General features: G+C 44.6%; 1 protein-coding gene across 4 annotated transcripts; it reads left to right on the top strand.

Annotated features, from left to right (window-relative positions):
* The first annotated feature begins 302 nt into the window (after nt 1-302).
* On the top strand, nt 303-25,158 carry LOC103115793 (insulin-like growth factor 2 mRNA-binding protein 1). 4 transcript variants are annotated; one of them, XM_060184160.1, is made up of 10 exons: nt 303-434; nt 2,667-2,789; nt 3,490-3,625; nt 4,694-4,816; nt 5,218-5,334; nt 6,564-6,638; nt 7,326-7,457; nt 7,878-7,991; nt 13,043-13,587; nt 13,799-20,335. In XM_060184160.1, exons 1-9 carry the CDS (start codon nt 391-393, stop codon nt 13,133-13,135), a joined length of 957 nt encoding a protein of 318 aa, XP_060040143.1. In that variant the 5' UTR covers nt 303-390; the 3' UTR covers nt 13,136-13,587; nt 13,799-20,335. The 4 variants fall into 4 exon arrangements, with proteins under 4 accessions (XP_060040143.1, XP_060040142.1, XP_060040141.1 ...); XM_060184159.1 differs by having other exon boundaries at nt 5,215-5,334; XM_060184158.1 differs by lacking the exons at nt 13,043-13,587; nt 13,799-20,335 and adding an exon at nt 24,883-25,158.
* Nucleotides 25,159-25,864: the final 706 nt, after the last annotated feature.

The raw sequence follows: 25,864 nt of genomic DNA, 5'->3' as shown, positions 1-25,864 counted from the left end.
AGGGCAGTTTGCTTTCCCTTTATAGTTTCTTCAGGGGAGAGGGAAAATAATAGCTTTCTAGCTGTGGATTGTTGATCCACAGCCCTGCATTCCTGTGGCAGATGCTATCATGCTCAACCACTCCCTGATTGAAACAGGAGACCGGTCAATATTTCCCTAGGCCCTCCTCTGATCCTACATCTGTGACTTCAGTTGCGGGCAGTGGAATGGAGTGGAGGGGGTTGGGGGAAGGGGGGCAGCGCTCAAGAAGACCCGGTCCCACCAGATCAATTAACCACTTTTGTCCTTGTGGTCCTCAGGATAGATGTACACAGGAAGGAGAATGCAGGTGCTGCAGAGAAGGCCATCAGCGTCCATTCAACCCCTGAGGGCTGTTCCTCAGCCTGTAAGATGATTTTGGAGATTATGCATAAGGAGGCGAAGGACACCAAAACGTAAGGTTTCAGCTTTTCTTGGAAACTGTCGCCTGTCCCACTTTTATCAGACATGCGACCCCCCACCCCCACCCCCACCCCTGAGCCATGTACAGTTGCTCCAGCCTGGTCTACCTTCTCATTAACGTGGACAACACTACTTAGAGCTTTCCCATGTGGTATTGAGACAAAGTAAGGTACATGACAAGTGTGTACTCTACCTAGTCAGTTCTCTTTTGGTCCTTTTTCATTTTGTTCCCCCTGTTCATTTTTAGTATTCATTTATTTGAGAGAAAACCAGATTGTTCTGACACATGCAGTGCCAGTGATGGAACTCAGACCTGCTGCTTTTAAATCTCGCAATCATCCTGGAGGGCTCCAGACATGTTTTGTCTTATCTCTCCAACCTGAAATCTGAAATCTTCCTCCTTACTTTACCTCCCTAGGTTTACTATGAAACCCCCTCCTTATTTCTCAAAGATAATGCTTTATATGTTTGTTTGTTGTTGTTGTTTCTTTTTTAAAACATTGGCTGGGGAGACAGCATAATGGTTATGCAAACAGACTATCATGCCTGGGACCCCCAGGCCCTAGATTTAATCCTCCGCACCATCATGAACCAGAGCTGAGCAGTGCTTTGGTCTTTTCTTTCTGTATCTCTCCCTCTCATTAAATAAATAAAAGTAAAAGCCTCCAGGGTTATTGCTGGGGCTCCGCACTACGAATCCACTGCTGCTGCTGGAGGCTATTTTTCCCATTTTGTTGCCCTTGTTGTTATTGTTGCCATTGCTGTTCTTGCTGGATAGGACAGAGAAATTGAGAGAAGAGGGGAGAGAAAGACAGACACCTACAGACCTGCTTCACCACTTGCAGTGACTCACACATTACCCCCCCCCCCCCCCCCCGCCCCAGGTGGGGAGCCAGGGGCTCAAACCGGATCCATATGCCGGTCCATGCGCTTCATGCCATGTGCTCTTTTTTTTTTAATTTATGTATTTTCCCTTTTGTTGCCCTTATTGTTTTTATTGTTGTAGTTATTCATGTTGTTGTTAGATAGGACAGAGAGAAATGGAGAGAGGAGGAGAGAAAGACAGACCTGCAGACCTGCTTCACTGCCTGCGAAGTGTCGCCCCTGGAGGTGGGGAGCTGGGGAGTAGAATCAGGATCCTTATGCTGGTCCTTGCGCTTTGCACCACATGTGCTTAACCTGCTGCACTACCGCCCAACTCCCACACCATGTGCTCTTAACCCGCTGCACTACTGCCTGGCTCCCTAGTCTTTTTTTTTTTTTTTGCCTCCAGTATTGCTGGGGCTCAGTGCCTGCACTATGAATCCACTGCTACTGGGAGGCTACTTCCTTCCTTTTGTTGCCCTGTCTTTTAAGTTTAAAAAGAATACCATTACTTTGGCAAATGCATAGCCAGGGAATCAAACTTGAGACCTTATGCTTATAATTCTAGCACGCTAGCCACTGCAGCACCTCCCAGGCTACTACAAGTAACATTTTATAGGCCATCTTAGTGATTTCTGTGCATTCAACTATGTATGGTGTGTGTGTGTGTGTGTGTGTGTGTGTGTGTGTGTGTGTGTGTGTGTAGTCAGCACACATAGGATCGGTATAATTTTTATATAGTTTACTGTTGTTTTTACATTTATTTATTTTCCTTTTTGTTGCCCTTGTTTTTATTGTTGTTGTAATTATTGTTGTTGATGTCATCATTGTTGGATAGGACAAAGAGAAATGGAGAGAGGAGGGGAAAACAGAGGGTTAGAGACAGACACCTGCAGACCTGCTTCATCACCTGTGAAGTGACTCCCCTGCAGGTGGGGAGCCGTGGGCTTAAACCAGGATACTTAAGCCAGTCCTTGCACTTTGCACCACGTGTGCTTAATCCACTGCACTACTGCCCGACTCCATTTATTTATTTATTTTAATTTATTGGCTAAAGATTGCCAGAAATTGAGAGGGAAGGGGGAGATAGAGAGGGAGAGAGACATCTGTAGCTCTGCTTCATCACTTGCAAAGCTTTCCCCCTGCAGGTGGGGGCTAGGGGTTCAAACCCAGGTCCTTGTGCATTGTAACATGTGCTCTCAAGCAGGTGTGCCACCACCCAGCCCCAATTTTTATATTTTAAAACACACTTTGCTCTGTGGTTTGTTTGGGAAACCCTACATCTGGGGTAGCCTATAAGCTGGGTCAATGTTACCTACCAAGGTACTCTTGTAATTTGTTTCTTTTCCTATATTCTCAAGGGCTGACGAGGTCCCCTTGAAGATCCTGGCTCATAATAACTTTGTGGGGCGTCTCATTGGCAAGGAAGGACGCAACCTGAAGAAGGTGGAGCAGGATACTGAGACAAAAATAACTATCTCCTCGTAAGGCGCTCTCCTCTCTCTTAATGAGTGGGGTCTTCCGGGTGGGACCTGGTGCCAACAGTATTTCATGGTTGAGCCATAAAACTTGATCCAGAAGCTAGATGCAGTCTCACCTACTGGAGAACACTCAGAAGCAGCAAAACATTTATCTCTAGGAGGGCTTGAAGGCCTCCTTTCACCTCTGTCTGATGAGCAGGTGGGCTGTTGTGTCCTTAGCCCTCTTCCCACCATTCACATTGTGCCTATCTGCATCTTGAGAGAAACACCCCCCCCCCCCCCCCCGCTAGGAGGGCTTCCAGGTGTCAGGTCTGACTGCCCCCCAGAAAGTGCACAAACCCAGATTCTTTCTGAGACCTGATCTTTGAGGGGTACTGCCTTTCAGAGGGACCAAGCTGGTGGCTTAGTGACTCAACATTATGCCACTTCATTTCACAGACACTGGCTGCTCTGGTCCAAAATGAAAATTGAGCCAACCACTGGCTATTGCCAGGCATAAGCATATTTACTTATTTGACAGAGAGAATTGGGGGGGGGGGGGGCGCGGGAACTGTCTGTGATAGGATTTGCCTTGAGTTGAAGGGTTACAAACCAAAAGCCAGAGACAGCAATTTACCAAACAGCTGCAGAAATGGTGAGGGTGGGCCCTCTTCCTCAGTTGGTCTGTCCATGAAATGTTGACACTGCTTGCCCTCCCCCCTAGACTGCAGGACCTCACCCTCTATAACCCAGAGAGGACCATCACAGTGAAGGGGGCAATTGAGAACTGCTGCAGGGCCGAGCAGGAGATTATGAAGAAAGTTCGGGAGGCCTATGAGAACGACGTGGCTGCTATGAGTGTGAGTGCCAGCACCTCTGCTGCCTTGCCCCGAGCCTGAGCTTCAGCCATTGTGGGCTTTGCACTTGGAGTGGGCTTACCATCCCCACATTGTGTGACTTTGAAGCATTTATTTTTTTTGAACCTTGACTCGGAAGAGGGCTTTTAAATTATAAAGGTACTTCATTTGATTCCTGGGGTGTGGGTGTGGATTCATCTAATCTTGAAAGTAAGTGTCTGTGCTCCTCTTAAATTTTCTTCTGATTTTTTTAAGGGTGGGGGACATGGGGGTGAGGAAGTGGGGAACATGGCCAAAATGATGAATCCTGGCAGTCAAGGGGGATCTGTCCTTGCCTTTCCTGGGGTGGGGGGCGGGGACGGGACAGTACAGGGCTGAGTCTGTAGTTCATCTCTGTCAGACTGGGGTAAGCAGCCAAAGAAGAGAGGGCTTCATGTGTGGCACCAGGGCCTGATACATGATGATAATGATTGTGTCTTAAGCCTAATTTCATATTCTTGTATATTTTCAGGGGGGAAGAAAAATATACCATAGCACTGGTCACTATGGACCCTTCCCCCCCATTGCCACCTAAGTGCTGTCCAAGGTGCTGGAACTCAACCTAGAGCCTCCCAGCTGGGCATGTGCTCCACCTTCTGAGCTATCTGCCAGCCTGAGAGAAGGGCTTCTGAGAGTTTAAACTGGTAGAGTTTTCTGGTTGGAATTGCTTACAATGTCATTTCATGGATAATTCCATATCCTGAGTACTTAAGTGAGTGTATCAAAAGCAAAGGGTAGTCAGGTTCTTCAATTATTATTATTATTATTATCATTAATTTATTTATTGGAGACAAAAACTGAGAGGGCATGGGGAGGTAGGGAGAGAGACATCTGTAGTACTGCTTTACTGCTTGTGAACTTGACTTGAACCAGGTCCTTGTGCATGGGCCCTCAACCAGGTGCCCCAATTAGTCAGTTTCTTATGTGAACGCTTGTAAATCTGTTGGTACTTACCTTCCAGGTTTCAGTCAGGGCCACACAAGGAACCAATTCTCAGCATGGGCTGACTTCCTATTCCCCTTCCTTCCCTAGTTGCAGTCCCATCTCATCCCTGGTCTGAACTTGGCTGCCGTAGGACTTTTCCCAGCCTCATCCAGCGCAGTCCCACCACCACCCAGCAGTGTCACTGGAGCTGCTCCCTACAGCTCCTTTATGGTAGGTGCATGGTGAACCTCTGCCTGCCCCTTTGGATTCGGTATGTGATGGGAGGGAGCCTGGTGCTCAGGAATTTACAGAGAAGAGGATGTTCCAGCAATTGGCACTACCCTTTACAACCTTTACCTGTTGAAGGGCTGCCTCAAGTCTGACCTAGGTGCTGCTAGTACTCTTGCTTGTCCCTCCCCCCTCCCCTTTTGTTGCCCTTGTTGTAGCTTCGTTGTGGCTATTATTATTGCCCTTGTTGACGCAATTCGTTGTTGGATAGGACAGAGAGAAATGGAGAGAGGAGGGGAAGACATAGAAGGGGAGAGAAAGACAGACACCCAAAGTGGGGAGTGAGGGGACTTCTGAGCTTATCCCTTGGCCTGTGGTAATAACATACCCTGTCTTGGCAGCAGGCTCCAGAGCAGGAGATGGTGCAGGTGTTCATTCCTGCCCAGGCAGTGGGTGCCATCATTGGCAAGAAGGGACAGCACATAAAACAGCTCTCCCGGTTTGCCAGCGCTTCCATCAAGGTAATCTGCTTCGTTATCCTCTCCCTACATTGCCAGATAACCCATTTATGTCCATGTCCCCAGCAGAGTCACGATTTCCTTTTTTCCTTTGCATTTGACCTTGCTAAACAAGGATGCCACTGTGGGGTGGTTTCCATGCTTCTGGGTCAGGGAGGAAGCAGTATTATAGAATAACAAGAGAGCACAGGTTATCCAAAGACTGCCTTGGGTTCAGAGTTGTGCCTCAAAGCTCTAAGATCACAACCTTATTTTCCTCCTTTAAATGAATTTTTAAAATATTAATGTAATTCATTTATTATTGGATAGATACAGAGAGAAATTGAGATGGGAGGGAGGAGGTAGAGAGGGAAAGGGACAGAGACATTTGTAGCCCTGCTTTACCACTTGTGAAACTACCCCGTTCAGGTGGGGGCCAGGGGCTTGAAGCTGGGTCCTTGCATGCTGTAGTGTGTGCACTTAACCAGGTGTGCCACTATCTGGCCCCCCTTTATTTTCCTTCTAAGTACATTAGTTTTATTTTATTTTTTAAATTATTTATTATTGGATAGAGACAGAAATTGAAAGGAGAGGGGAAGATAGGCAAAGAGATAGACACCTGCAGCCCTGCTTCACCACTTGTGAAGCTTTCCCCTTGAAGGTGTGGGACAGGGGTTTGAACTGGTTCCTTGCGCACTGTAATGTGTGTGCCTAACCCAAGTGCACCACCGCCTGGCCCCCATTAGTTTTCTTCATACTGTGATAAACTGCAGCTGAAGCTCCCACTCAGTTCTGCCAGTTCCTGGTACATACAAGTTGCTCAACAAGCATTACTTGTCTGTTCACATGAACTGTCAGGTGTGTTCAGTGGGGGAGATAGCGTGATGGTTATTGCAAAGAGACTCTTAGGCCTGAAGCTCCAAAGTCTCAGGTTCAACTTCCTGTACCACCATATGCCAGAGCTGAACAGTGCTCTGGTTAAGATGTCAGAAGTCTAAATCAATTTGATTTGGTCAAATACAATTATTGTCAGGTGAAATCACTACCCTACCAGATTGGGTGGGAATGAGCGAGGTTACCTGTGTCTTCCCAACAGTTCTAATGCAGGGGACCATAGACCTTGGCTATAGGATCTTGTTCTTCTCTCCCCTAATCTTCAGAGGGTGGGTAGTAGAAGTGATTCATGGTGGTCATTGGGGGTCTGGAAGAGGGGGAAGTAGAGCTGCCTATATCACTAGCTGTTTACATTATAGATTGCCCCTCCTGAAAGTCCTGACTCCAAAGTCCGAATGGTCATCATCACTGGACCCCCGGAAGCCCAGTTCAAGGTTCTGATCTTTATTGTTTTCCCCAGCTGGACAGAGCAATTGAGGTTGGGTGGGAGTAAAAATTGATGCCACCTCCATTTTCCCATAGGACATGGGGAATAAAAAAAAGCTACATTCAAATCAGCATCAAATTTAATTCTGTTGACTTCCCTCTGCTTCTTGGCAATCAGTAGGAATATGGGAATGAAGGAAGTTGAGGATTTCTTGGATGCTGCTTTAGTTCCTTGAAAAAAGGACTGTGATGCCAAATTTTTGCCTCCTTTATGTCCCTATTATAACCCTGTTTTCTCAAAGTTGTGCTCAGTCAGTCAAATACCCAACAGGGGCAACTTTCTAAGCTGTTGTGGAATATCTGACAACAGTCATTCAAGATCTTGAGCTTCTAGTCAGCAGTTCAAATAAACACAGTCATCCAGTTCTGTAGGTCTGGCTACACTGAATCACACTCTGGGAAAATATATATTCAGTTACTCTGCCCATTCTCCAGTACTAGAGACAAAGGATGTTGACAGATCAAATCTTTTGACATTTACTCATCACCAGGCCTAGATTACTGAGCCACCCTTTGGTGGGCCATGGGCCAGAGGAGCATCTGGTGGAGATTGGAGGCTGAGCTTTGCTTTTATCATGATTTCTTTATATGACACATACCTGACCCATGGATTAATAGTGATCTCCTCTTCTCAGGCCCAAGGAAGAATTTATGGAAAACTCAAGGAGGAGAACTTCTTTGGTCCCAAGGAGGAAGTAAAGCTAGAGACCCACATCCGAGTGCCAGCATCAGCAGCTGGCCGGGTCATTGGCAAAGGGGGCAAAACGGTGAGTGATGACGAGGAATGGGTTAGAAGTTCTGCATCCACGTTCTCATATTTAGCAATCTCTACTGCCTGCCTTGCTCAAAACTCCCATTTTATCCATTTACTTGATTTCATGCCCCAAGCTTAGATCCTGACTTCTAGTTTCTATTTACTTACTTTTTGCCTCTTGCCTTTCTTTCCAATACCACCTATGCTTGCTTTGTAAATGTATTTATTTAAGGGGAGCATTTCTGCTGCTCCTAGATGCTTTTCATTCAAATAGACCGCAAGAAAGAAAATCACCCACCCTTCCTTCTGTGTCATATCACCTCATGTGGTGCCAGGACAGTGTGCATGGCTAGGCATGTGCCCTCTTTTCCCTATAGCCATGCTTTTCATGATGGCAGCCTGAACTACTTCTGCACCCATGCCCCATCCCCAGGTGAATGAGTTGCAGAATTTGACAGCAGCTGAGGTGGTGGTGCCAAGAGATCAGACCCCGGATGAAAATGACCAGGTCATCGTCAAGATCATCGGGCATTTCTATGCCAGCCAGGTACATTTGGGACTCTTCCACCACTGGAGGGTAGAGGCCAGGGACATGACCGTAACAAATTACATGGGCTCTGTCTAGTTCTAGACTGGGTCATTCTGGAGTGGGAATGTGATAGGTAGATGCCTTCTTTTCTTTTTTTTAATATTTATTTATTCCCTTTTGTTGCCCTTGTTTTTTTTATTGTTATAGTTATTATTGTTGTTGTTATTAATGTTGTTGTTGTTGGATAGGACAGAGAGAAATGGAGAGAGGAGGGAAAGACCAAGAGGGGCAGAGAAAGACATACACCTGCAGACCTGCTTCACCGCTTGTGAAGCGACTCCCCTGCAGGTGGGGGGCCAAGGCTTGAACCGGGATCCTTATGCCGGTCCTTGTGCTTTGCGCCACCTGCGCTTGACCTGCTATAGCCCGATTCCCCCAGATACATTATCAAGACCCATTAGGAAAAAAGATTTGAAGAGCTTTCATATATATATATATATATATATATATATATATATATATATATATATATATATGTATATATTTGTAACTATACACATTTATAATCAGCAAAGTAATAATTACATCAGAGTACAATAACATATATGATTGTAATGTATGCTACATATTAGGTAATATAATATACCACTACATATATTTATAGTATTTCCTATTATCTAACCTTAGTCTTTCCCTAACTCTTTTGCACTGAATAAAAGAGGACATTATACTAGGAATACCAACAATAATAAGGTCACTCGGGGTTGTTTTTTCTCCAATGCAGTCCTTTTCCGGAGTGACTGGTTTATCCCTTATTCCTGTTCTTTCACCCTCCCGTTCTCATTTCAGAATTTACCCACTTTGGGTAAATTTTCTCCTGTCTTACCCACTTTGGGATTAAAGCTTGCAAAAGGAAGGGTGAATGTCAGGTTCCGATTTTTCTGAAGTCTACAAATTAGCAAGACTATTGAAACCTAGTGGGTTATCCTTGAAACCTCCCATCCCTGCAACTGGAATGGTGTGCGGTCTAGGCTGTTTGATACAACCCCTTATGTCAGAGTGGATACACGCTCATGGTACACTTAAAATGTCCTCCTGAGGTTGCTAAGTAGTCAAGGACAAAAACCAAGAACCTAGACTCTTCTGTGTGAGACATATATATTATATATTATTGTACTTAATAAAAAATAAGGAATATGAGGTTTAAGACTACATGATGTATCCAGCTATGCATAAATTTAGGTTGTATTAAGTACTAAAATGGTGCAATTTTAATTGATTACAATGAGAATTCATGAAAAATTATTTAAAAAGTCAAATATGGAGGCTGACAAAGTAGGATCTCAAGATTTGGTTTTTTTAAAAATTTATTTCTTTATTGGGGAATTAATGTTTTACATTCAACAGTAAATATAATAGTTTGTACATGCATAACATTCCCCAGTTTCCCATTTAACAATACAACCCCCACTATGTCATTTATCGTCCTTCATGGACCTGTATTCTCCCCACCCACCCACCCCAGAGTCTTTTACTTGGGAGCAATATGCCAATTCCATTTCAGGTTCTACTTGTGTTTTCTTTTCTAATCTTGTTTTTCAACTTCTGCCTGAGAGTGAGATCATCCCATATTCATCCTTCTGTTTCTGACTTATTTCACTCAACATGATTTTTTCAAGGTCCATGCAAGATCAGCTGAAAACGGTGAAGTCACCATTTTTTACAGCTGAGTAGTATTCCATTGTGTATATAGACCACAACTTGCTCAGCCACTCATCTGTTGTTGGACACCTGGGTTGCTTCCAGGTTTTGGCTATTACAAATTGTGCTGCCAAGAACATATGTGTACACAGGTCTTTTTGGATGGATGTGTTGGGTTCCTTAGGATATATCCCCAGGAGGGGAATTGCAGGGGTCATAGGGTAGGTCCATTTCTAGCCTTCTGAGAGTTCTCCAGACTGTTCTCCACAGAGGTTGGACCAATTGACATTCCCACTAGCAGTGCAGGAGGGTTCCTTTGACCCCACACCCTCTCCAGCATTTGCTGCTGTTACCTTTTCTGATGTGTGACATTCTCACAGGAGTGAAGTAAGGTTATGGTTTTGATACACCTGTCTTTGTCTGTCTCTTTCTCTCTCTAGCCTCCATGGTTATCACTGGGGCTCTGTGCTGGCATTATGAATCCATAGCTCCTGCTGCCCATTTGCTTCATTTTTTCTTGGATAGGACAGAGAAATTGAAAGAGGGAGAGAAAAGGATAAACCCATACCTGCTTTACCACCTGTGAAGCATCCCCTCCTGCATGTGGGGAGCCAGGGGCTCAAACCCGGATCCTTGCGTGGCATGGGTCCTTCGTACTATGTGTGCTTAACCAGGTGCACCACCGCCCAGCTCCTGACCAATTTTCTTTTTAAGAAATCAAGCACTGGGGCCAGGCGGTGGTGTACTTGGCTATGTGTTCATGTTACAGTGCTCAAGGACCCAGGTTCAAGCCCCCGGCTCCCACCTGCAGTGGGGAAGCTTCACGAGTGGTGAAGCAGGACTGCAGGTATCTCTCTGTCTCTTTACCTTCCCCATTCCTCTCAATTTTTCTGTCTATATAGTAATAAATAAATAATTAAATATTAAAGAAGAAATCAAGCACTCAGGGATAGATAGCATAATGGTTACACAAAGAGACTCTCCTGCCTGGGACTCCAAAGTGTCAGGTTATATCCCACCCCCCCACCCACCCCCACTACCATATGCCAGAGCTGAGCAGTGCTCTGGTTAAAAACTGCTGGGGGCCAGCCCGAAGGAGGAGGGGTGTCGGCAAAGAATGAAGAATGAGAGACGAGTGAGTTGATGCTGAAGCAAGCTCAAGCAGACATCTCTGTCTTACTTAAGCAGAACTTTATTTTTATAGTCTATTTTTATAGTCTCATAAGCCTTAGATCATTCAAACAAAAATCACCAAGGTATTGATTATCAAAACAAAAATTGCCAAGGCTTTGATTATTGAAACAAAAATCACCGAGTAAGAACAGCACAGGTAGGGAACACTTCCTGCTTTGTGGAACATTTACATTCCAGGGACACTTTCTGCCTTAGAGATCACATCACCATTTCTATGTCTTTTGTTTTTCCTGTACCTGTGTGCTAGGCAAATGTGCTATTGATTAAGATTAATATTCTACCTTTTGTGCCATTCTCTTGGCCCTATGCATCAGAAGACAATTTTATAGAAAGTTCAAGCTTATTATGTTTCTAGGGGCCTTAAATTGAGCAGCCCATTTTTCACAAAATCTGTTCCATTGTTTGATCAAGGAGTTTTGTTCTGTTCCAAGTTAAACTCTAGCTAGAATCCATCTTCTGTGTATGCTCACTATGTGACTTAGGTTCTCGTGTACTATTCCTGCATAAGGAGGTGGGAGCATAGTGGTAGATGGTAGATTAAAAGGCCCATTGTATCTAGGCAGGTACCATAACTTTCCATTAATTATTTATGTTATGTAAGGTGGCCCCTCCACTGTGGGAACCACCAATCTTTCTCTATATTTTAGGGGGAATACTAAAGGAAGTGGTATAAAGGGGAAAACATTTTTTCTTATTGGGGCCTCCTGAAAAATTCTGCATTACTGCTATTGCTTGTTCTATTATGATCAACCTTACAGAGTGCAGTGCAGGTTTTGTCATTATTTTTGTTATTTGGTCAGGCTCTGAGCCTGACCATAGGTAAATATTATTAAGACCACACAGAGCTTAATCATGGCAAAAGGCGAGATGGTTTCAGTTTGGCCTGGAGAGTCCAGCAGTGCTGAACTTCCTGTGAAGCTAGTACCATGTCAAGCAGTTCGCATGGCGGCACCTGCGCCAAAAAACAAAACAAAACAACAACAACAAAAAAAAAACAAAACAGGGAGTTGGGCGGTAGTGCAGCGGGTTAAGTGCATGTGGCGCAAGGCACAAGGGCCAGAGTAAGGATCCCAGTTTGAGCCCCTGGCTCCCCACCTACATGGAAGTTGCTTCACAAGCAGTGAAGCAGGTCTGCAGCTTTCTTTCTCTCCCCCTCTCGGTCTTCCCCTCCATTTCTCTCTATCCTTTTGCCGGTCCTTGTGCTTTGCGCCACCTGCGCTTAACCCGCTGCGCTACAGCCCAACTCCCCATTTCTCTCTATCCTATCCAACAACGACGACATCAATAACAACAGCAATAACAACTACAACAATAAAACAAGGGCAACATAAGAAAATAAATATTTTTGGGAGCTGGGCGGTAGTGCAGCAGGTTAAGCACAGGTGGCGCCAAATGCAAGGACCGGTGAAAGGATTCCGGTTTGAGCCCCTGGCTCCCCACCTGCAGGGGAGTCGCTTTACAGGCGGTGAAGCAGGTCTGCAGGTGTCTATCTTTCTCTCCTCTTCTCTGTCTTCCCCTCCTCTCTTCCTTTCTCTGTCCGATCCAACAACAATGACATCGATAATAACTACAACAATAAAACAACAAGGGCAACAAAAGGAATAAATAAATATAAAAAATTTAAATGAATAAATATTTAAAAAAGAAAATAAATATTAAAAAAAACAATTTTTTAAATTAAAAAAAAAAGTACTCACATATTTATGGAAAGGCTATAGTTTTGTTTTGGATAGAGACAGAGAAGTTGAGAGGGAAAGGGGAGGTGGAGATAGTCACATGTGCCGTGATTTGTGATGATGATGTCTGAATTCATGGTGCTCTGAAAACATATACTTCTACCTGGAAACTGAGTTCCATCTTATCTCAGCAACATGTCCATTTTGTTAGGATTTAAACTTTGTCAAATTTAAGTTCTGAATGAGTTCATACTACTGTTTCTCCTTTTCTTCCCCCCAGTCCCCTGCTTGCTGCCTTATCCAGTGGGTGCTCAGGGTCAGCTTGGAGAAAATTAAGGTCACCTTATAATCCTCAAGTGTTCCCTGATCTTCTAAGTCATACTCTTGTTTCCTTTGTTGCTATTGTCTGGATCCTAATGGCCTTTCTCCCAGTGTAAGGCTGTCTCCTTTCCTTTGGAGGTCCTCACGCTCTTCCTCTCCACTTGTTTTTTTCTGTAGATGGCTCAGCGGAAGATCCGAGACATCCTAGCCCAGGTTAAACAGCTGCACCAAAAGGGACAGAGTAATCAGGCCCAGGCTCGGAGGAAGTGACCAGCCCCTCCAAATCCTATCGACTCAAGGACAACGGGCTGAAAACAAGAGCATGTTCTTCCCAGCAGGCCTGAGAATGAATGGGAATCAGGGACTTTTGGGCCAGGAAGTAGATCAGGTTTGCCCACTTGCTTGAGAAAAGATGTTCCAGTGAGGAACCCTGATCTCTCGGCTCTAAACACCCAACCTATTGGCTCAACACTGCCTCCCCCTCAAGGTGTCACCATGGCAATTCCATTTAGGGTGCTTTTAAACGTGGATTGTTTTAAGTCCTCCAGGTCTCATCAAGGGAGGGTCAGATCCCAATGGAAAGAAAAATAAAATTTCCTTCAGGTTTTTAAAGCACACAAAAGGGTATTTTAATTAGCCTCAAAGGATGGTTTGCTTCTTAACCCTAAAATCCTTCCAGCCTTCTCCTACTTGGCTTATTGATTAACTACCGCCACTCTTAGGTCCTTCTTCTAGCGTTTGTCCTTCTTCCGTAGCCAGTCAACGGCGTCAGGTTGAGCCTGATGTAAAGCTGTCAGGAGCTGCTTGTTGCTGGCTTTGAAAGTGACTGGGATCCATATGGATTCAGTCGGCTAGGAAGGATCGTCAGTTTCTCCAATGAATGGGTACTCACGGGATGCACCACGGGAAGGTCGATCCAAAGCATCCTCTCAGGTCCTGATACAGCCTTTTTCTATGTTAACACTAGGTCATCTTGCCTCTACTGCTAACAGGAGAAGTGGGAACTGATGCACAGGTTGACTTATGTTATTGACTCAGAGGGAGAAGGCACACCAATATCTATGGATTAATTCCAGTCCCTCCCAAGCGAACCAATAGAAACAGCAAGGGATAAAGAATGGAGGAGAAAGATGATTTTAAAGTATATAGTAATCCACGTTTAAAAGAAGTGTCCTTGTGGCTGATCTATTCCAGATCACCGTCTAGAAAAATTGGCATGCTTAAAATTTCCCCCACTCTGTTGGGGCTTCCCTACCATGAATTCTTGCCCCGTTCACATCCCTCAGATCTAGTATTTCCCACATCGTGTCTAGGTGCACAGGGATGGTACTGAATGCTCAGTGGGATAGGGGCCGACCACTGTACTGTCCCTGATTCCCATCATTCTCAGGCAGATTTTATATTTTTCTAGTGTATTTTAATGATTGGATATGAGCACTGGGAAGGGGACTTTAACTCCCCTTGATAAAGTCTCAGTTCCATGGAGGACTTGAGTGGCCCCAAAGGCTGCCACTGTGCCCTCATGCCAGCCTATGTGCTCCTGTAAGGGCTGGTTCCCAGAGGCAGGGGTTGCGGGGCACTCCCCCACCACAGCACTGCTCTCTTGGTGGTGGTGGGATGTGGAACCCAACTCTGAACCTCCCCACAAAGCTAAAGCCCATCATCTGGCACCTATTATGGATATTCAGGAAATGGAGAGTATTTCCTTCCATTTTTCCTAAAGGCATATTTAACTGATGGCCTCTGCCTTCATGGATCATTGGCATGGTGAAAGATATGCCTAAAAAAAAAAGAAGGAAAAAAAACAAAAACCAAAATTCAAAGTACCAGCAATGTTATGCACAGAAGAGTAAATGAAACTAATTTAGTCATTTACCAGGCTCAGTAAGTGGAGCCCTCAAGGAAGACAGTAGCCATCATTTAATGCTTGTCAATGCATATTGGCCAGGTGGTGCACTTTAGCGACATTGGACAATGCTATCAAGTGTGCTGGGAAGGAAGGAAGGCAGCATCCATGAGTAGAGAAGCTCACGGCATGGAGTCCTCTCCTTCCAAACATTGCAACAATGGTAACACCAAGACAACTATGATGTGTGGGTGGAGTCAGTCAGGTAAATGCTGTGTGCGAAGTAAACTACCTCAAGGTATGAAGTTACCTCAGCAATTACTTCCTTTTTTGTCCCCCTCCCCCACCTTTTATTTTTTCATCTTTTTTTTTTCTTTGCGGCTTGCTGATATTTTATATAAAAGAAGAAAAAAGAAAAAGCTAAGCAAGAGAAGCTGATAGTCTTGAATATTTTATTTTTTTAATGAAAAGAAAAAATGAGAAAGTTATGTTTCATAATTTCTTACAACATGAGCCAGTGTAACCCTTTAGGGGGCTCTCTATGGAGAATGGGCCCTGGGGAATGGCAGCTGGAGAAGGAGGCTGAGGCGGGAAGAGAGGGCCCAGCAGTGGATCCCCAGTAGCCAGTCAGCAGCCTCCAACGATCAGCCTGTGTGTCCCCCTCCCCCTTTGGTTAAAGGGCATCCCGGTCAGTTTTTCCCACCAGTGGTGCTGTTGAAATATTTATATATTTGCCTCCGTTTTATAGAGGAGAGAAGTGATAACTAAAAAAAGAAAAAAAAAAAGAAAAAAAGAGTACCCTTTTAAAGAATATATTTCTCTGTCTTAAAATCTTGGGAGCCATTAATGGAAGAGACAAAGCCTTCCTCTCATCCTCGGTGAGGTTTACCTGGTATGTCATGGCAATGCTTTTCAGTTGATTTGTTTTTTGTTGTTCCTTCATTTGGACTCCATCTTGGTTCCTTGGTCTGTATTAATGTGATCAGATAAACCCAACACCCCCCCCCCCCCATCTCCCTACCATTAGATTGATGTAATTGACTGTAAGAGTAGACCCAAACTTGGGAAATTCTTGATTTAAGGTGGTGTGTGGCAAGAAATAATGGGGTAGAGAACAAGCTTCTACCTCATTCATCTCTTAACCACTCTCACCATGACATTCTCTTGTGGCCCTCAGAACTGTTTACCCCAGATAGAGAAGTAGGAAAACATTTAGGGGCACTATCATCAGGCCAGCATACTTCAGCTTCCCAACTGACCAAACCACAGCAAAAATAAAGGGTCTTCCAACTTCCACCTCTGGCTCTATATACTTTATCCCAAAATGAAGCAGATAACGTTCAGACATCGGCCATTTAGTGATTTACGGTGAATTTCTAGCAGCAAGCATGCTTGATATCTGGTTCAAACTACCATCAGGAAGAAGGAAAAGGGAAAAAAAAGAAAAAAGAAAACCCCACAGTACCTGAAATGTGATTGTTGCAGTGTTCAGTTTCCTTGGGATCCTGCTCCCTACACACCTTAAGCCCAATCCTTTTCCTTTGGCCAATTCAGCTCCCCAAGAGACTAGGAAGTGTGGCCAGGGACTGTCAAACTGTATTTGGATTGGGCATGGCTCTACTCATTGCTGATAATTTTCCCAGCAGGGAAATGGTGAAGTTAAGCTACCAGAAGGCAAAAGAATAGTAAGGTTTGGTGGTTAAGATTTAGCAGGATGGAGGATCTGTTTTGGTGGGTCTTCTTTGCCCCAAAAGGTAGGTCTTGGACAATTCCTTACCTCCCACCTAGGACCTCCATTTCAAGATAAGAAGCTAATGTGAAAAGCACTTGGGAAATTTGGATGATCTGAGAAAAGCGACTTTTCAAAAACTGCTTCTGTGCTCTGAGATTATTGTGTGTATGTACTCTGCACATATATTTTTAAGAAAGGACCATCTCTTTAGGAGAATAGACTTTAAAAAAAAAATTCTATGGAACATATAAAAAGCCAAAATGGTTTGATTCACTGACTTTGAAGCTGCATCTGATAGTTTCACCCCAATGACCTTAATCCCCTCTTAGGGTCTGGTGGCCTTTTACAGTTGGGGTTGTGAGTTCAGCTCTTAAGAGGGGTCTGGGTAGGAGAGAGCCAATTTTAGGGACAGGGAGTTTTATCACCTACTCTTTTCTCCCTTTTAGTCTATATCAGTCTTTCTCCTTTTTCCCTGAGTTCTCCAATGCCAGGGCTAGTGGGAGCTGTTCTCTTAAAGCCTCACTATTTACAGGAAAGACCCCATGTAAAAACCCAGAGATCACTGGAGGAAAACACTCCGGGTGGCTCTATGTGTCCATTTTCCTCTGTGCCAAAGACTGACAGAGGCTGAGAGAGGCCATTTCTGAATCAAAGCAGTAGCTATCTTTCAACATAAACTTGTACTGTCCTAGACAGCGAGGGCTCCTGGGAAAAGCGGGAGCTAAAAACAAGTCTCTTCCCTTCTGAGGCTCCTGGGGGACTTGGGGATGGTATTTGCCAATTGGTAAGGAGCTGAGAAAGGGATCCAGTGGCTCCTGCTTGCACTTTGGGAAGGAATGGGGGGGGGCTGCTCCTTGTGGGACTGCTCTCCGTCCCCTGCCCCCGCTGCAGAGATAGCACTGGTGTTCCCTTCAGGCCTGGCAGACTGGCAGTGAGGAGGGCCTCAGTTAGCTCTCAAGAGTGCCTTCCCCTCCTCCCACCTCAGACATACCCTCTGCCAAACTGGGAACCTGCAGTGCTATGTAGACTACCTCACAGAGCCCCAGAGGGACCACTGGAGACTAAATCCTTCCCTCCCTCCGCTCACCCAGGGGTGGGGGCTTCTCCTTCCCCTCCCCCCAAGGTGTTTATGGGGAGATCCTAGTGGCTTTGACATTCAAACCATGCTACTATTTTGTTGCCTGTTCGTTGGAAATCAGTAAGAAGCAAGAAGGCACAGCCTGTCAGTTATTATAGGAACAAAGAAGAATCTTCACCAGTGGGGGGTGGCGGGTGTAAAGCTACTTCCCTTCCAAACACTGGAAGATATAGATACAGAATGTTTCTCTTCAGACTTAGAGTAACACCAGCTGAAACTTAAGGTTTACTTCCTTTGGATACAGAAGATTTCTCTGGGGTTCTGGATAGGCAGGAAGTCTGATGACCGGACTGAAGGTGAATTTTGAGGGTAAAGGCCAGAACCCCAAGCCTGACCCTTGGCCTTGTGTATCCCCTCAGGGCACAGGCTAGTGGCATCGTTCCCGGTGCCTTGGTAATGGTTGAACCTGGACTGACAAAGATTTTTTCTTTCTCTGAAGTGAAATTGCAGGAAGCTCCTTGGGAGTGTCTGTTTTGAGTAATCACAGTGATGGATGCTACGAGTATAAATGGATTATCTACCTCAGTCCTTACAATAAGATTGGAATCAAGGGCAGGGATTCAAATCCCAGCCAGGAGAAATGAGTTGAGGCTTGTGCCATGAAGTTTGGAACAGGCAGACCTGCCAGAATCCCCCATTCATCAATTGGGTTGGAAGGACTGGCCATTAGACACCCCTCTCCCCCCATCCTTTCTGCCTCCCTTGTCCTGGGATCCCTTTCCTCTCCTGTTCTATGTGCTAGGCTGGAGAGTGAGGGAAGGGATGGCCTCCCCTCTGTAGAGGGCTGCCTGGAGGTGAAATCTGTGGCTTGGCCTGGTACTCACCACTTACCCCCGAAGTCAAGAAGCCTGGGGAGGCCAAAGCTAAGGCCTCTTGAACAGGGTTTCTTTGAGATGTTTCACCTCCACTGAGCCCTGCGTTACAGGCTTCGTGGAGCTCTAAAAGAGGTGGAGTAAGAGTCTCTGTCCTGAGAGTCCCCGGGGCCTATTTGTCTGTACCCTCTGATCTCTCTGGCTGTCATCATAGTTAGGGGAGTTCCACTGGGCTATCCTGACCCCTCCTCTCTTCACCCTCTATGGACCTCCTCATAGGTGCCCCATTTCACTTTTATTTTATCTACCTCTTAGCAAGACAATAGAGATAAGTTAGGTAGTGGCAACTCCACTTGTTTAGGTTTGGGGGTGGGAAAGATTTCTTCTTCCAAAGGGGGGGAAAAAGAGTTACCTTAAAAATTCCAAAAATGTTTAAAAAGCCAAAAAAAAAAAGTTTTTTTTTAAAGATTTAAAAAAAAAAAAGGAGGCATTTTCCAGTTACTACTGGATTGTTTTAATCCCCCAAACTTTTTTTTTTTCTCTTCCCTCATAAATTTCACTCTTGGCGATTTTCTCCACTTGTTTAAGTTAATGTTTTATTCTGACAGGTACAGCTTTTACTGTCCTCATGGCCTGTCCCCCACCCCATTCCCTCGAGTAAATTCCGCTTGAGCTGCTCAGCCAGGTGACATCGGTCACCCCCACCTAAAACAGGCTTGGTGTGTGTTGGGGTGCTTAAGTTTTGACTCACCATTTCCCCCTCTGGGGGAGTTGGAGGGCACTTGTAATATTTCTGTGTAAATTTCATGTAACCCCACTTCAGTGTAAAGATGTTCAGAATGAATTTCAGCAGGTAATGAATTGATCTGAGGAATGAACATATTCCATTACCATTTGTATCCTTCCCTTTCTCCAGAAACCAGAAAAAGTCCTGAGTCTCCCCCATCTCACTCTCCCCCTGCGAAATGAATTGGTAACTAATGCTGAGACATCAGTCAAGATAGGGAAAAATGTTTCATGAATGGGAGTCATGGCGGGGCTGGAGGGGACCTCCCACTTGTGGTGTGCTCCCCTGTAATTACTGCCATTTGGAAAATTGTACTTTGCTGGAAATCTGCCAGCTGTCATCACCCTTGTTTTGATTGTACCCTTCCTCCTACCTTTACATCTGTTCTTTCCTTTGGAGGAGGTGGACAGCTGGTTCAAACTTTTGGAATTGGGTCTTTTGCTGGATGTGTGCTCCAGCTTCCTTTCTTCACCGTGGAGGTTGTTGGTTTTTTTGTTTTTGTTTTTTATTTTTATTTTTTTTAGCTACATACCACTTTGTTTCTGCTGTTTCAATTTCAAAATAAAAGCAATCTTCTATTGAAAGTCAAGTGTGTCTTTGTGTCAGGGAGGGTTTTCTGGGTCTGGGGTCTGAACTGTTTAGACTTACAGAGATTGAGTTATGAAAGCAAAAGATTTCAAATGCATAGTGGGCATCCTTTTTAAAATGCTATTTTTTTATTTCTTTATTGGGGGACTAATGTTTTATAATTGATGGTAAATACAGTAGTTTGTACATGCATAACACTTCTCGGTTTTCCACACAACAACACAGCTCCCGCTAGATCCTCTGCCATCCTGTTCCAGGACCTGAACTCTTCCCCCACAATGGGTATTTTTTTTTAACTTAAGAATCTAGAGTGACGAACGCACTCCCCCCAAGATATATTTCTTTTTTTTTTTTTTTTTTTAACGATTTAGGAGAGGGAGTGGGCAGAGCACTGGCATTTGCAGTGCTGGAGGTTGAACTTGGGTCTTCATGCTTTTGAGTCACTACTTCTTGGACCACTATTCATTTCTTTTTGAAATATGTATTTATTCCCTTTTGTTGCCCTTGTTTTTATTGTTGCAGTTATTATTGTTGTCATTGTTGGATATGACAGAAAGAAATGGAGAGAGATGGGGAAGACAGAGAGGGGGAGAGAAAGACAGACACCTGCAGGTGGGGAGCAAGGGGGCTTGAACCGGGATCCTCATGCTGGTCCTTGCACTTTGCGCCACGTGCACTTAACCTGCTGCACTACTGCCCGACTCCCTATTGATTTATGTTTTACAACAGATAAAGGCCAGAGTGACCATACTCTGGCATACATGGTGCCAGTAAGTCAAGTTCATGGCTTTGAATCCAGAGTTCTACTGCTATACTACCTTCCAGGATGCTGGAGTGGCTTAAGAAGAAGTGTGTGCCTTCCTTAGTTTGCTTTGTATAATAGAGTAGAACCACTATCTGATTCCTGGACCAGTCCTTTCCCACTCTTTTATTTATTTATTCATGAGAAAGATAGGAGGAGAGAGAAAGAGCCAGATATCACTCTGGTACATGTGTTGCTGGGGATTGAACTCAGAATCTCATGCTTGAGAGTCATGCTTTATCCACTGCACCACCTCCCGGACCACTCTGTCTCTCTTCTTACCCCTTCCCTCTCAATTTCTGGCTATCTCTATCAAATGAAGATAACAAAAATAAAATAAATAAAAGGGAAGAGGAATTGGGTTGTTGGAAAAGTCATGTATTTTTCTATGTGAAAATATGTCGTGACTTTTCTGACTAGCCAACAGATAGGGAGAGCCAGAGTATCAATGCAATGCTCAGGATCAAACTTGGAATTTTATGCTTTAAGGTCCAGCACTATCCACTGCATCACTACTTGGGCCATGGAAGGTGGGGGAGGCGGTGATGTCCTCTTTACCTCTATAAGGAAACAGTGGTGTGATCCGGGAGGTGGCATAGTGGATAAAACACTGGACCCTCAAGCACAAGGTCCTGAGTTTGATTCCTGGCAGCACGTGTACCAGAGTGATGTCTGGTTCTTTCTCTCTACCCTCCTATCCCTCTCATTAGTGAACAAATTAAACTACTTAAAACAAAAAAAGGAAAAGAAACAATGGCTACTCTTAAGAGGTGTTAGCAACCATGGCAACTGCAAGAGGAAGCTCTAATTTGCATCAGAATGGATTTGTGCTTGGGCACAGGTGCTCAAACCAGGATCCTAATGCTGGTCCTTGCGCTTTGTACCACATGCAACTTTCCTATTTTTTTTTTTAAGATTTCTTTTTTTAAATGTTTATTCTTTTATTCTTTCTCTCCCCCTCTGTCTTGCCCTCCTCTCTCCATTTCTGTCTGTCCTATCTAACAGCAACATCAATTACAACAATAACAACTACAACAATAAAACAACTAGGGCAACAAAAGGGAATAAAAAATATTCTTTATCACTCTGGGAGTATGGTCATTGTGGGATGCAGAAGGTTGAAGATCTGGCTTCTGTAATTGCTTCCCTGCTGAACATGGGCATTGACTGGTCGATCCATACTCCCAGCCTGCCTCTCTTTCCCTAGTAAGGTGGGTCTCTGGGGAAACGGAGTTGCAGGACACATTGGTGGGGTTGTCTGTCCAGGGAATTCTGGTTGGCATCATGCTAGCATCTGAAACCTGGAGGTTGAAAAGAAAATTAGTATACAAAGCGAAACAAATTGTTGACCAATCATGGACCTAAAGGCTGGAATAGTGCAGGTGAAGAGTTGGGGGGGGGGGAACTCTTGTAGATAGCTAGTAGGCATATTTTAGTTATATTCCAAAGGCCCTGTGGCTATACTAGTGGGTTTCTTTGGGGGTTTATTGCTTGAGCCTGAAATCTGATATGCAGGGGAATCCTAATTATTGTCTGGGAAGATGATGTCATGGCTGGCAGAAGGACCATTAAGATGGACCCTTTGATTTAATTTAATTTAAGCCCCCAGCTCCCCACCTTCAGGGGAATCACTTCACAGGCAGTGAAGCAGTTCTGCATGTGTCTGTCTCTCCCCCTCTCCATTTCTCTGTCATATCCAACAACAATGACATCAACAACAACAATAATAACTACAACAACAATAAAAAACAAGGGCAACAAAAAGGGAAAATAAATATTAATTTTTTTAATTAAAAAAATAAATTCTTAAAAAAAAGAGTAGCCATTGTTTCCTTTTTTTTAATAGTTTAATTTGTTCACTAATGAGAGGGATAGGAGGGTAGAGAGAAAGAACCAGACATCACTCTGGTACATGTGCTGCCAGGAATCAAACTCAGGACCTTGTGCTTGAGGGTCCAGTGTTTTATCCACTATGCCACCTCCTGGATCACACCACTGTTTCCTTATAGAGGTAAAGAGGACATCACCGCCTCCCCCACCTTCCATGGCCCAAGTAGTGATGCAGTGGATAGTGCTGGACCTTAAAGCATAAAATTCCAAGTTTGATCCTGAGCATTGCATTGATACTCTGGCTCTCCCTATCTGTTGGCTAGTCAGAAAAGTCACGACATATTTTCACATAGAAAAATACATGACTTTTCCAACAACCCAATTCCTCTTCCCTTTTATTTATTTTATTTTTGTTATCTTCATTTGATAGAGATAGCCAGAAATTGAGAGGGAAGGGGTAAGAAGATAGAGTGGTCCGGGAGGTGGTGCAGTGGATAAAGCATCTGATTCTCAAGCATGAGGGAAGAGGGTAGCTCCCAAATATGGGAAAGGGTAATAAACATTGTTGATTGTAAACCCTATCGATCTGATGTGATCTGGGGCCCATATTCAGCTTAGGAGCCTATGTGACCTCTGCGTCCCTGTAGATCTGAGCTCACGTTCTGTGGTCATCAGTAGGAATGTTCCAAACTGCCCCGATATCAGGACCCATCTTCTTCAGGTGTAGCATAGAATATGTTGCCTCCCTTCGCAGGATGGAACATTCTCTACCATTGTTGATCTAAGTTGAGGGCAAGGTCCTATGGGGGCCCACAAAGGGGTCTATTGTGTTGTTCCTGATAGAGATGACCAGTAACGATAGAGAGAGGGGTTTATTCAAGGTATAGGCCCATCGTGTCTGTTTGGGAATCTCAGGACTCCTCAATTAGGGTCCTCCCTCTCTTTTTTTTATATTTTATTTATTTATTCCCTTTTGTTGTCCTTGTTGTTTTATTGTTGTTGGATAGGACAGAGAGAAATGGAGAGAGGCGGGGAAGATGGAGGGAGAGAGAAAGACAGACACCTGCAGACCTGCTTCACCACTTGTGAGGTGACTCCCCTGCAGGTGGGGAGCCAGGGCTCGAACCAAGATCCTTGCTCCGGTCCTTGTTCTTAGTGCCACATGCGCTTAACCCTCTGCACTACGGCCCGACTCCCTTTTTCTTTTTTTCTTTTTTTAAAGAGAGAAGGCAGAGTGAAAGAGACTTACCACTGAAGCTTCTTTTAATGTGGAGGCCAGACTCAAGCCTGGATTTGAGCAAAGCAGCACACTGTCCAAATGAGCTGTTATTTCACCGGCCTAGAAAAAGTTGTCTGGACAGCCATGTTTCTAGTTGTAACAGAACACAAGAGAGGGTGGTGGCAGTAGTGCACTGGGTTAAGCGCAGATAGTACAAAGCGCAAGGACCTGCTCAAGGATCCTTGTTCAAGTCCCCAACTCCCCACCTGCAGGAGGATCCCTTCTCTCTCCCTCTTTCTCTTTCCCTCTTCTCCATTGTTTAGAATTTCTCGAAGTGACACATTTATTTATTTATTTTTGCTTCCAGGGTTATCACTGGGCTCAGTGCCTGCACTATGAATCCACTGCTCCTGGAGGCCATTTTTTCCCCATTTTGTTGCCCTTGTTATTGTCGCCATGGATATTGTTGTTGGACAGAGAGGAATCGAGAGAGGAGGGAGAGATATACTTTTATTTTTATATTTATTTATTTATTCCCTTTTGTTGCCCTTGTTGTTGCTATTGATGTCGTCATTGTTGGATAGGATAGAGAGAAATGGAGAGAGGATGGGAAGACGGAGAGAAAAACACCTACAGACCTGCTTCACCGCCTGTGAAGTGACTCCCCTGCAGGTGGGGAGCTGGGAACTCGAACACAGATCCTTGCTCTGGTCTTTGCACTTTGTGCCATGTGCACTTAACCTGTGCACTACCACCAGACCTCTACTCTATCTTTTAAAAGTAATATCTGTTTAAGAGGGCCAGGCAGTAGCATATGGAAAAATAGCCTCCAGGAGCAATGGATTCAGATTCGTAGTGCAGGCATCAAGCCCCAGGAATAACCCTGGAGGAAGAAAAAAGTAATAATATCTGTTTTGCCTTTTAAATTAACATTTTGGGGGGCAGGGGAGATGCTGGGCTAGCTTCGCAGGTGGGAGAGAGACAACCAGGGACTCATGACTGAGTGCGACGCAGTTCAATCTTTATTGAGTGGGAATGTAGTGTGATCTAGCTTCGCAGGAAGAGAGATTCTGGGCCTCTCAGAGTTGGAAGGCAATTCCACTGTGTTCAAACAGAAGAGCAGCTGTATATATACTCGCCAAGTAGGGTGGAAACAGGATGTGACGTAGAGAGGGTGGAGCGAAAAGAGAGCAGTGGAAATCAGGGTCTGTCTAGGAGAGGGGACAAAGCAAAAAGAGGGGTTTTGCATGCATTTTTCCATAGAATTACTCCAAATCTGTCTGGGATCCTGCCCACCATGTCCGGCAATACCCACATGATGGCGCTGATATCCCTGAGGAAGAAGAAATACTGCAAGAGGACTGGCTGCAGGACACACCCCAGGATCTATAATATGACATGGCAAAATCTGAAAAATCTGATTCACAGAGCTCTCCCCCCCACCCCAATGTCTTATGCTTATTCTATGACTGGCCAGTTGTGTTTTGTGAGTGAGTGAGTTGAAAAAAAAAATTGAGTGACCAAAATTTTTTGTACAATCCATTTTTCTCAGAGTACTCTGAAACTTAATTGACTTAAAAAAAAATGTTGGATGCAGCCATGATTTCTAGAGACATCCAGAAATAGTCCAAAAAATTGTCTTTTTTCTCTTGATTTTTTACGTCTTGGAAACTAATCCTGAAAACTGTATGACTGACACTTCTATCGGACTTATTGGTACACCTCTTGGATGCTTTATACAACTTTACAGCAGCTTCCCTTTATGTTGATGGGTTTCTCAAAGACTGACCGCAGCAGTCCATGGACTTTGCAGCCATCTGCCTTGGGACTCTATAGGCCACATCCCCTCGCCTGCAGGCCCTGTCCCCAGAAGCAGGAAATCCCCCCTCCTTACTAGGTCCTCCTCCCAGAGGCAGGAAACGCCCTTTGAGGCATGAAACGCCCCCAGAGGCAAGAGATGCCCACAGAGGCAGGAAAAACCCTTTGAGGCAGGAAACGCCCCCTCGGGCCTCCCCTTGGCATTACACTGGTTCTTGCTGCTCTCCTATTTGTTCCTCCATGTCTAATGCCAGTTCTTTGGAAAATGCCTGCACAATATAGGTTTATATTCACCCCAGACTACTGATACTATGGCCATTAGTTAAAAAGAAAGGTGGAGATGTTGGTCTGTTTCTAAATTCTGCTTCTAAGACCCCTAATGTTGCACTGCTTAATTGCTGAGGATCCAATGTCCTGGTTCTGGGGT

Source organism: Erinaceus europaeus, unplaced genomic scaffold (genome assembly GCF_950295315.1).
Source record: "Erinaceus europaeus unplaced genomic scaffold, mEriEur2.1 scaffold_464, whole genome shotgun sequence".
Lineage (NCBI taxonomy): Eukaryota > Metazoa > Chordata > Mammalia > Eulipotyphla > Erinaceidae > Erinaceus > Erinaceus europaeus.
This window is presented reverse-complemented; position numbering and strand designations above follow the sequence as displayed.

Coding starts and splice junctions, on each gene's coding strand:
- LOC103115793 (XM_060184157.1), top strand. CDS start 391: ATGATTTTGGAGATTATGCATAAGGAGGCGAAGGACACCAAAAC. Junction 2,790..3,489: donor ACAAAAATAACTATCTCCTC/GTAAGGCGCTCT, acceptor CCTCCCCCCTAG/ACTGCAGGACCTCACCCTCT. Junction 4,817..5,214: donor CTCCCTACAGCTCCTTTATG/GTAGGTGCATGG, acceptor CTGTCTTGGCAG/CAGGCTCCAGAGCAGGAGAT.